General features: G+C 42.6%; 1 protein-coding gene across 1 annotated transcript; it reads right to left on the bottom strand.

The window, feature by feature from the left end:
• Positions 1-1,141: 1,141 nt before the first annotated feature.
• On the bottom strand, positions 1,142-11,785 carry LOC109480573 (ankyrin and armadillo repeat-containing protein-like). Its single transcript, XM_019782805.1, has 10 exons — positions 11,574-11,785; positions 8,318-8,591; positions 7,480-7,661; positions 4,625-5,819; positions 4,102-4,346; positions 3,514-3,670; positions 2,826-2,973; positions 2,136-2,255; positions 1,894-1,967; positions 1,142-1,480 (listed from the first exon to the last, which is right to left on the bottom strand). Exons 2-10 carry the CDS (start codon positions 8,514-8,516, stop codon positions 1,227-1,229), a joined length of 2,574 nt encoding a protein of 857 aa, XP_019638364.1. The 5' UTR covers positions 8,517-8,591; positions 11,574-11,785; the 3' UTR covers positions 1,142-1,226.
• Between the last annotated feature and the right edge of the window lie 480 nt (positions 11,786-12,265).

The raw sequence follows: 12,265 nt of genomic DNA, 5'->3' as shown, positions 1-12,265 counted from the left end.
ACAAAATCAACATCGAAAATTAGCAAAGGATGGCAATAATTGATATTCCAAAAATGTATTTTCAAATTCTGAACATCTTATTTACAAAGTGTTGCTTTTTTACAGTTGGCCATCAACTAGACTTACTACTAGAAGGAAAGTTCTAAACATAAAAGTTGTCTGTGAGATCACCTGAAGAATAAAAACAGGTACATTACATTAATCTGTCATGTAACTTAGAGTGTACAGGTCTTGTATCTCTGTTCAGATGATCTGACTAACCCTGTACTATCTATGGTCAATTTATTATTACCTTGTCATGATCTTTTGTTTTCTGGAAGACTAAAATATTGTACCTAGTAAAGCTGAGTTATTCAATGATACTGACAACACAGCAGTTCACGCACTTCCAAATGTTGTAGTTACTATCAACCAAATCAGCAAAAATATACTGATCACCACAAATAGTCAACTTAATGGTTAAAGGACTGTACGGTTTGGTACAAATCCTAAGGGATCCCTTGATGTTTCACTATATTTGGCAGTTTGACTACCAGAGAGTCATACATTGATGATTATGAGAAGTAGACATATTTTTAAACCCTGTAAGTGCAGGTTTGAAGCTCCTACATCAGTCTACCTCGGAGCCCAATCTTCTTTGGCATCACAGTGAGGTAGACAATGTCTCAGAGATGCACCCTGTAATGTACATGTACTGAGAGAATACTAGCATCTCCAGTGGCATGAGGACGGAGTATAAACTTGACCAAAATCGCGCTCTAGCAGTTCACCAACTCAAACCTATGTTCCGACAACCCTATATCGGAATGCAGGGGCGTCAGCACAAATGTGCCCCTGGCAGCAAAGGTAAGAAAGCAGTCAATTTTGGCACAGTCATGTTGCTGGCAACGTTTATGCCATGTCAACAGCTATTAGACTCCTGCTCACTAAGTCTTGCTCTCACAGACCCGTGATGCAATCTCCAAGCAGATGTTACTTTAGAAAACCATGATGATGTTTCTGACAGGCTGGATTTTTGTGACTGTTGGTGTTGTGGCCTAACCTGGGTGCCATCCTCCGCAGTTTCCGCTCGTTCCCTAATGTCATAGTGCCCAGCGACATTAGGGAGCAAGCGGAAACTATGGAGTTTGGCACCCAGGCTAGTTGTGGCCGAGGGTCAGAGAAGACCGGGCAGCCAGAAAAAAAAAAATTTAGCATGATTTTCTCCCCCAACATCTGCTTGGAGATTACCCATCCTGCACTGCCATGGGCGCGTCCTCGTTCTTCGGCGTCTCGGCGGGCGTGATGTCGGCCTCGGAGCGCGGCGTGTTCTGTGGAAAGGTCGCGGTGGCCCGTGAGACGCGGGAGGACCGACCGGTGACGTTGGTGGCCGTGCGGTCGTCACGGAACAGGCCCAGCGGGGAGCTGTGGTGGCGGCTGGTCGTGGCCGTCTCTCCCGTCGCAGTGTCGGCGCCCATGCTCAGGATGGTCAGGGGACGGGCTGTAGATCACAAGGGTTCGTACTTTGGTCAGTTTAGTTTACTAGTATTTATTTGCATGTTTGAAAACAAAATGCATAACACATGATGAATACAAAAGAAAAGATGCCAAGGGTGGAAATGAAGCCAAGAGGCTTGACTTGACGTGACTTTATTAGGATCCACAATTAGCGTACAAACTGTAGCTATTCTTCCTGTGGTCCATTCTGACATGTACACACATTCGACACACAGGGAATATACATGTACATTGTATCACCTGAGGCTTGTTCGAGTTTGAGAAAGAAGGATAGAGGCAAATGGCAGGATGCCATTAAGCCTCAGCATCAGTGTGAAAGTTCTTCTAAGTTCCCCCCACTGATGGGGAAAAACAGTGAGTGAGTGAGTGAGTGAGAGATGTTCAGATGAAACTCACCATGTGGCGGCTGCTCCTTGATACTTGACAGGTAAGTTATACTGTCTTTGGCTGTGATGAACTTTGGCTTTTCTCTGGGAAAGGGGAAAGTGTTCCAGATGTTTAAAAATATGCAAATTTCCATCATGGTACTCCAAATACTGCAAACGTTCAACAATGGTGCACTTGGATTGTGTAAGAGAATATCTTAGAGTTTTGATGTAGGAAAATTGACAGTTTCAGAAATGTCGTCCTTTGCTTACGGTATCGGGGGAAGTCCGATGCGCTTGCAGTGGTTCCACCCCTCCAGGAAGGAAGGTGATATCTTCCCATATCTGGTGTGGTACAGAAGAACCTTCACCAGGTAAGGCTGCTCTCGACATCTGGGAATGAAAGGAGACGACATACAGTATGGAAAAGTGGCAGAGAAAATCTTTATTTGATAAAAAGTCCCATAAAAAATGTGAGGTTTGTCTGTACAGTTGATTCAGACATGTCATAAAACAAAAGTTGTTGTAAACTAAAACGACCCTCCAGGACTTTGGCAAATGTATTAAAACAAATATCTCATGTTTCCATTTTCAAATATCACATCGTGATAAGAATTCTACAAACGCAGAAATTTCAGAAAACACAGATGCAAGTGGAAGGACATATTAAGATCTCACTCTGCTACTAGCAAAGTGAGATCTTAATAAGCCTATTCGCCATTACCGGCGCGAAAAGCATGATGGGTAAAATCCGCCATTTTTCTAGATAAACACAATCGCCCCCACGCCTGGAGACATTTAAAGCGCTTGCTATATCCCTTCCACTTGCATCATTCTCTGCTGCCGAGTCCATAAAGGACTGTGTAGGGTACAGTGTTACACAGTTACACCCCAATGTCCAGACACCCCTATGTTTTGACACTCCTATGTTGAAACAAAGAGATATAGAGCCCTTTTACACACCTTCTTAGCAGCTGCCTTTCTGCCGTGTGGTCAAAGGTGAGATATCCCAGCGCGACGGCAGCACAGTACCGAACCTGCTCGGTCTGTGACATCATCAGACGACACAGCAGCTCCACACCGTTGATGGACACTATGGCCGCCGGAACTCCTACATACATCAACATACAACAATCAACATGGACCAGAAACTTACTGGGTGAATCGAGGTGGTCACTTGACAAGTACAGGATTGACTGTAAAATGTATATCAATGGACAGGTGATTCTTACATGTATGTAGAGGTGGTTAATGGTACAGGTTTGACTGTATATCATGGCCAGGTGGTACATTGTAGAGGTGGTCACTTATGGGTTATACAGGTTTGACTGTACATCAATAGCCAGGTGAGGTGGTCATTATGCAGAGGTGGTTACTGGTACAGGTTAGACTGTATATCAATGGCCATGTGGTCCTTATATAGAGGTAGTCACTTGTACAGGTTTGCCTGTATACAGTATCAATGGACAGGTGGTCCTTATATAGAGGCGGTCACTCTTACAGGTTTGACTGTATAATTCAATGGCCAGGTGGTCTTAACACTTGTGGGTTATACATGTTTGACTGTACATCAATATCCAGGTGCGGTCCTTATGTAGAGGTAATCACTTGTACAGGTTTGACTGTAATAACACATAATACTATGCATTACCTGCTCTGGTATGAGCCAGTCTTGCGAGACAATCGCATGTGAGAGCCTGGATCTGTTCCTTCTGGGAGAACTCCAGCAGGTCCACCAGCAGCTTGATACCGATGGCAGAGGAGGACGCCTGGTCTTCATCTGGTACGATTCTCGCCAGGACCACGATCTGTGAGGGATGGAGCCAAGTTCAACTTCATCACTAATTTTGTACAATCAAAAAAAAAGTCATGTAGTTTCTTCATTTACGAGCTTCAACAGTTACTGCACCTCAACAACTTTTGAGAATTTGACATCGAAATATGATGCTCTGTATAAATGTTTGTACACACAGCTGTTTTAATTGTGATAATTTGAATTTTAATTCCTAAGACATGCCAAATAAAAAGTGAATTACAAAAATGGTCTTCAAGGCCTCCCGAAGAATGTTTTGAACACCTGGATATCTGAAGTGTTCATACCTCCCAGATTGATTTATTACATCTACCACTTTGAAAAGAGTGTGTTTGAGCAATGTCAAGTGTACCATTTTTTTCTTCAGGCTGGAAGATATATGTGACCTGGCGGGATTATGTTTGCAGACGTTAAATCACAGCTCACCTGGAATGCCCCCGAGCACCGGCAGTACTCGTCCTTCGACTCCAGGAAGGTGAGGAAGTTGTGCATGCGCACCCCGCCAGACTCCGCGATCTCCCGCTGCTGAGCCACGTTGTTGAAGGCGAACGCCGCCAGAGCTTCTCCCGCCAGCAGTTTTACCTGCTCGTTCTCCGAGTACAGCAGCCGCAGGATGTGGATGAAGCTGAAGTCCAGGTTCTCTGCGATGTGCTCTTCGTTTTCTTTGTTCGCTGCAAAATGTTGATATACATGTATATTATATACATTGTATGTGCAAAGTTTGGACTGTCTGTGACCTACAATCTTTAATGATAAACAGATCTATGATATACAAAAATTTCACAGAAAAGTGCCCAAAGTTTAAAAAAAATGCATATAACATGCTTCCAAAATCATATCCAGTTGCTTGAGTACTAGTAACTGTTTTTTGGCATATCTAATATTAGCTGGATGTCTAAGCTTTGCCAACGTAATGTAGATAACAAAATTAACTTCCATGACCACCCACCTAAAGCAGCACATGCCAGAGTCAAGGCTGCCTGCACCTGGATGAGTTCGTTCCTGGAGTTGACCATCAGCGCGATGAGGGACTTGATGCCTCTCGCCTGCTGGACCGTCGCCTGGTTCTTCGGGTGAGGCACGTAGCCCGTCCCCACGCAAAGATGGCGGATAGCGTTCATCGCGCACGCAACGATGTACTCCTTGTCCGACTTCAGCAGCCTGACCAGTGGCTGGACGCCGTTCGCGTGACCGATCAGCGTCGCTTTGCTGTGCGGGCCCTGCGCGAGCACTGCCAGGCCCTCCGCGCCGATGTAGTGGAGCGTTTCCGACAACGACGTGACGAACTCGATCAGAAGCGGAACGCCCATCATCCCCGCCATCGATCGTCTCTCATTCAGATCATCCCCCGCGAGAGCCCACAAAGCCATGGCGGACATCTCTTGAACATCCGGCGCCCGTGTCCTTTTTAGAAGCTGTATCAGTGGCATGACCGCTCCCTCCTCTAGGATAGCCTTCTGGGCAAAGTCATTACCGTCAGCTAAGCAGTACAAGGCTTCGATGGCACTGAGTTGTATGTCCTTGTTTCTAACCCTCACCAGCATGATGAGCGGAGAAGCCCCGTACTCGTTGACGTACCTCTCCTGGTTGTTCTTGTCCCCTCTGACCATCTTACCAATTGCCATGGTCAGCGAGAGGACCAAGGCTTTTGACGTACAGTCTTCAAACAGGTTTACGAGGGTGGAGAAGAGTCCTGGAGTGCCGCCTACGGTCGTTCGATGGTCGGGATCCGACTCCGCAATGTTTCCCAACGCGTCGATCGCCTGGACGAAAACGTCATTGTCGTTGACCGTTTGGCACACTTTGACGATCGCCGGGATGGCACCGTTTGCAACAACTGGGTCCGCGTACTGCTTTTCCTTACACAGCTCCTTGAGCACAATAAGCAGGGGAAAGAGCAACCCTTTGTTTTCAGTCTTTAAGAGTTTAACAGAAGGCGGGATGCCCCCTCCCTTCAATACCTGCTGCTTTACCCGATCGTTCTCGATGATGTTCACCAGGACGTTGAAAGCCTGAATCTTGGCCTCCTCTCCGACGAAGCCTGTAATCACCTTGACGATTGCGAGCACGCCGTCAGAGTCCACGAACGGTTCGAGGTTGGGGCTGGGTCCGTCTTGCGTTGCAGTCGTCAGGATTCTCAAGACCTGGAGAGTTTCAAAACAGTGGCAGGATTGAAATCATGTCTGTTGACATTAAACACACGATGATGATATTAAACATGACGTTAGCTCTTGTAATTCTGTGTGGGTATCATGACACTGCCACATTAAATAAAATGTGAATTCAAAGAGATTACTTATATTATATTAATAAATGCTACATCCAGGTATGCAAGACATTCTTGACATACCTCAATATCACAATTTTTTTAATGTAGCTGGTGCTCTTTTTAGTGGAATTATAAAAGTTGAATTTAGTGGACTAATCTTATGAAAATTTTCTTCCATTATCTTCTTTGCTGTAGACATGACAAATTGTGGAATTTTTACATTAATATTATAGCAATAGTTGCAATATTCCTCGGCCGTGTATATCTCTCTTATCGACAAATAAAAAAGCACTTAAAATTTTACAGCCCAATGTTTATTTGCACGGTAGCATGTGTTATGGTAACCTACCAATAAACATGCCTGCAGCGAGCCACAATTAAAGTTTCAGTGCCCTACTTCCATCGCATATTAACGTTGGGCCTGACAACTGGTAAGAGGTTCAAAGTGCAACACCTGCCAATAACACATATTCTAAAGCCCATGCCAACACCGTAATATGTCAACATTTCTACCAAGTTAAAGCTGGCTTTTGACTAGCCTGGGTGCAATCTCTTGTTACTGGGCTCCTTTGCACTTTATAAAGTCAAAATTCCATCTGTAAGATACTATCCGTAGGCTCCTTTGAGATGCTGCTTATACCAGGATCAGGCATTTTAATGCTTGCTTTGTCTTTGAGTCAACATAATTGAGTCAACCTGTCAACCTTTGAGATATAAATCTACCTGAATTGACAGGTGTAACCTATAATTACTGCTGATAACCATCTATTCACCTGTGCAGACAGGACTGGGTTTGAGTAATCTATAGACACTCGCTTTACGACAAAGGAAAAAGCATTGAGCTGACTCAATATAGATTACAATCACTACAGTATAGATGTAGTTGGGTTATTCTCACACCTTTGTGTGTCATATAATCTGCTGCTCCTTTGGGAGTAAAACAGTGTCTGATAAACACATACAACAACCTCAGGCCTAGTAGATGCCTTGGGATAAGATGCCTTCTAAGATAAGGGTGTGCAAGAAGAAGGTTTTGATTTGAGCTCAACCATTTTTTAAAATTTGATATACATTAAAGGGATTTCAAAAGTCTTTACGTGAGCTGTGGCATCAGTGGCGCAACGGTTAGAGCGTTGGACTCAGAACCAATAGGTCCCGGGTTCGATACTCACTGTGGCCCAACGTTGTGCCCTTGGGAAAGGCACTTTACATGACTTCCCCACCTGTACGGTGGAGTGACGCCCACCGGGCCTCTTCGGCTGATCTGTCTAACTGTGTGCCAAAAAGACACTACGGATTTGGTGCGCCGGTGTCAACATCAGCACATTGGCCACTTAGAGCCATTTAATTTTTTTTTTTCCCAGAGGGATATTAAGGAGTGTGGTCTGTCCAGCACAGACCCACAGGACAGAGCCAGCTGGAGGCGAGGTGTCCAGAACAGCTGTCCGCTGCCCACCCCTGGAACAGGGAAACCGGCAGCAGAATAATCAAAACCAGGATAGTGAGTGTGAGTGAAGTATTCACAGTTGTTTTACCTTCCCAGCCGCCTCTGCTTCTTCATCCTCTGATGATGACAGAAACTTGATGAGGTTTTTCCAGACCGGCAGTTTTGGGTTGTCCAGCTTGATGAAAAATTCCAGCGTTTCCACAAAGTTCTTGGTAGCAGCGATTTCCACCACACCATGGTTCCTGTTATCCTTGTAGTCTATCTGTGCACCTAGGAGAAAAAACAGCTTAATTTTAACATACTGCACCAACCTGTTATGGGATACATTGTACAGTCATGTAATTTCATTGTCTATGAGAATAATTAGTGGTAGAGAGTAACTTTTATCACCTAGTGTATTATTCATTAACATTTTGTTGTGAAACTATTTTCTGCAATCCATGTACATGTACCTCTCGCATTGCAAATATTACTAAGTAATGACAAAATGTCTGTAATTCTATCCTATGATTACCTTTCAAGTTGTATCTTTTGCCATTAATGTAAAGGTATTAGACAATTTGTCAGGATAGTTAAATGAATCTGATGTAACAGTTTATTATCTATGTACACATGTATTCGATACTCAATAAAGAACAGAGATGAAAAAAAAAACATTTTGTTGTGATTCCTGTCATGAAAAGTTAGAACAAAACTGAAAACAAGCAGTCTGAGAGAGAGAGAGAGAGATTTCTTCACATTTTTGGAGACTGCTCTCGAAAAAAGACATCAGCAAACTTATCTTCTTTTGCAAGTTCCAAAGAGAACCCCAGTGTCTTTCTGTCTGGGCACAGATAAGACAACAATGGAATAGGGTAGTGAAGACATTTTTCACGTTTCAAGACAGCTCTAAAAACAAAACAAAAAAAAGACATCAGCGAACTTACCGAGGTCCAAGAGTTTCTGTATCATCTCGATGTTTCCAGACATGGTGGCACAGAGCAGCGGCGTGGAGTGCAGGTTATCCTGCGTCGTAAACTCCAACTGGTCCTCCATCGCGGTGACAAAACGTTCCACCGACTTTACGTAGCCGTTAAAGGCAGCGTGGTGGACATGCCCCCACCCCTGTTCATCCACCTCATTCATGGCTGATGGGTGGTTTGGAAGTCCTCAATCAGTTTTTAAGCTTCTTTCATCTTTGGACGATCAACATGTTTTAATCTGTGAAGAATAAGCAAACCAAAATGATAAGTTTGAAAAAAGTTCATCTGTGACGGTAAGTTAGAACCATCCCTGTTCATCCACCTTGCTCATGATTCCAACAGGTAGTTTGGAAGTCCTCAATCAGTTTTCAAGTTTTTTTTTTCATCTTCGGATGATTAACATGTTTTAAGCTGTGAAGAATAAGCAAACCAAAATGATAAGTTTGAAAAAAAGTTCATCTGTGACGGTAAGTTAGAACCATCCCTGTTCATCCACCTCGGTCATGGCTCTAACAGGTGGTTTATGAGTCTTTCAGCTTTTAACTTTTATAGCAGTCTTTTCATCTTTAGATGATCATGATTGATCTGGAAGGCAAGCAAACCAAAATGATAAGTTCGAGTAAAAGATTTCCTGTGATACCACAAGTTGAAGACATATCTAAAATAGTTATAGATTTTAAGCTTGTCCCAGCACAAAGAAATAACTCACTAGAAATTAATAAGAAAAGAATTAATGTCAACTCTCAGGACTTAAAGTTAGCATAATGATAAACACATTAATGCTTCGGTTTAAAGTTTCTTAGAAGTGCAAAAGTATCTTCTAAATACAACAATCAACTACTATCAAAAGGACTGTTTTGCGACCTAAGTTGCGCCATTCAGATCTGTCAGCTAAAAAACTGGCACAACCCGGCTGGTAAGAAAACAGCGCACACAAAAGTTCTGCACATGACTCCAACCTATCAAGTGTCTATACAAACACAAATACCACTGCACGAACAAGAACAAAGGCCTTTTCTCTTACATCATTACTTTCTTAACCAAAATAGCCGCAGAAGGCCAGACAAGAAGTCACCGCATATGAACAAATTATGCTGCAAGGATGATCTTTTGTGGTGTGCATTTCTTATGCGTCGACAGGCAGCTACTTGCTTTGTCATGGATAATGCCCATTACAAGTAATTAGGTGCTCAATCTAAGCCCAGAATCTCGGACATAGGAACATTGATACCTGTATGTGGCACACTCCTGGTTAGGTTTCAGTTCTTTGTGGACAGTGTTTTATGTAAAGACACTGATTCCCTTGCATAAAGAGACCCACACCCCAAAAATCCCACCTCACTTTGAAAAAAATTGAACTCTGGTCAAGACTGTGAATTGTTGTGCTTATACTATTGCAATGCATTTGTGCTTATCCAGAAATACTGAATTAGTTTGCTACATCATACCGCTAGTCTTCCTGTGAACTTAAATATATTTAAAACCAAACAATTGCCTAAATCAGCATGTGTCTTTGATGCTGATTCCATCTGCATCGCTTTGTGTATATACTATACAGCGTAGAAAATTACATGTATCATGCTGTTTACACAATTACAGACCTTTTTTTTAAATCACAATGGAAGATGGAAAAGTCTTTGACGAATAGGGAAACTACTAAATGACTGAACAACGTTCAGGCAAGTCTTTGTCTCCTAACCATCACAACCAGATATACTAGTAATAATATCTTACAATCTTTCATGTGAACAAAACTATTTTTTTTTTTGTTCACAGAACTGTAAGCTTATGTTTAAGCAGAAACCTATTAGGCCAAGTTCTTTCACTCAGTAGCGGGACTAAGGGTTATTTAATGTGGGCCAGCTAAGCAAACGTTCTTCAGAAAACTGGTGGACTGGAAAAAAACAAGCAGTGTGAACTATGGGATCAGTTTTGTTTGTTTAAGTTAAGAAGTGCTTGATGGTCAAGAGTGCTAATGCTGGTGTTGTCCCTTAATGGTTCTTTAACTGGTACAACACAAAACTGGTACCTGTATATGTTAAAACTGCAGCATTCATTTGACTATTATAAAGTATAAGATTCATTTTCATCATTTGGTTAAGGCAAATGTGCATGTTTTCTGCTAGTATAGCATGAGTACATGTTTGTTCTGGTTCAACAGTAACCTATTATATGACAGTTACTAGGTTAGTCAAACCATCTAATTGGGCCACACAGTAAATACAATCTGCACGTTCTTCTGAACTATGAAAAAAGAAAACGTATGTATACTTCTGGGTTACTAAAAGATGTAACAATACGTATGAAAGAGAAAAATTATGATTAACAAAATAATGTAGAAACAATATCACACCTTTTTTCACAATCAATTAGTTATACTTTTCAAAAAAAAGCAACAACAGAATTTGACAGGAATGGAAACAATCCATATTCCCCTATATGGGACACAATGTTATCTACACTTGTTGGCCTTTCTAAGGGACATTATTTATTAATGTCAAAAGCTCTTAGACCTTTTATTCGCTAAATCTTATCTGGCTCTTATGGAGTATTCAAAACCAGGCCTTAAAAATGCGTCAAACACTTTTTCCTGAATAATTTTTAAAGAAAAGGGTGAAGCAATAGTACAAAATACATGTATACAAATAGATACATATGAGCCTCTGATGTACCTGTCTTGCAGTATGATTAGTGCCAAACACTGGAAAAAAGTAGAGGTTTGAAGATGTGTTTTTTTTTAAAGTAAAATAAAAAAGAGTTTGTCTTAACCTAGAATTATTTTGTTAACGCTAATCCTTGTGCCAACAGTGTAAAGTGTCGGTCTATTTGGACCATCCGTGTCTAATTTGTATTTGCAGTGTCATCTTTTCACTGTAATGATGTTTTCATAAACTGTGTATGGAAACAGGACAACGTGTTTACCAGACAAACCTAAAAGCGACGGCAGATCTAGACGTTTTCATCCCTCCACGTTAACCTTAGCCTTCCTGAAAAGCACGTAGACAGGTGTAATGCAGGTGGGGACTCACGGCACAATAGCCCTAGTCAAGACTGTCTTGAATAATTCAAGCTAAAATTACATGCCACAAGTAGAAAGACCAACACGCTACCGCGTCTACCCTCAACAACCGCAAGTCATACCTCGTAACGCCACTTTCGTGAAGACACAGGTAGAAAGTTTTTGTGTCTACAGGTGTTCACTGTGACTTGTGTGCCTCACCTGTGGCCCTCCTAGATTGTTGGGGACGTTCTGTGGGTGTCAGGTCCCCTCCATAGCGGGAGTTCCTCCGCCCTAGCAACTTGTGTAGGCGGCTCCGGTGACTACGCTGGCCCAGGTTACCAGACTGCAAACCCCGGAAACAAAACACCCAAACCAAACACCGCACATCATGCGTACCAATACGTTTCCTTAGGTCGTGCCATTCTGTAGGGGACAAAAGTGATACAAACTTCTTTCTTTCCAATATTTCATACGATTTCAACGCATACATTGTTTCTAAACAATTTCCAAACTCTACAAATAAACGGCAATAAACGTTTTTGTACACGAATTTAACGTTTCATGTACAACGACGACAACCACCTGTTGCTTTTTTCCACACGCACCCCTATTTTCAAGCATGGACGAGTCCCAAGATGAAACGCCACCTCCATTTGTGGACAAACCTGTCAGGCGCTTTTGTGAAGTGGTCACCTTCGAGCAAACCACTTCACCGGGTCCGTGTTGAATATAGTTCTTCAGCCGAAGGGCTCTACATACAGGACCAGACAGGCTTGTACATAATCTCCCGTGTGTGGTTTTTGGGAGGAGGCCGGAGCGAAAATCGGGGAGGGCTGGGTTCGCTCTTTCGTCAGCCGCCCTAAGGCTATGATCCGCCGTAGCTTGGAGATTGTAAACATGAAGCGACTACT

This window comes from Branchiostoma belcheri, unplaced genomic scaffold, assembly GCF_001625305.1.
Source record: "Branchiostoma belcheri isolate BF01 breed outbred unplaced genomic scaffold, Haploidv18h27 scaffold51, whole genome shotgun sequence".
Lineage (NCBI taxonomy): Eukaryota > Metazoa > Chordata > Leptocardii > Amphioxiformes > Branchiostomatidae > Branchiostoma > Branchiostoma belcheri.
Note: the sequence above shows the minus strand (reverse complement) of the source record. Positions and strands in the feature narration are given on the sequence as shown.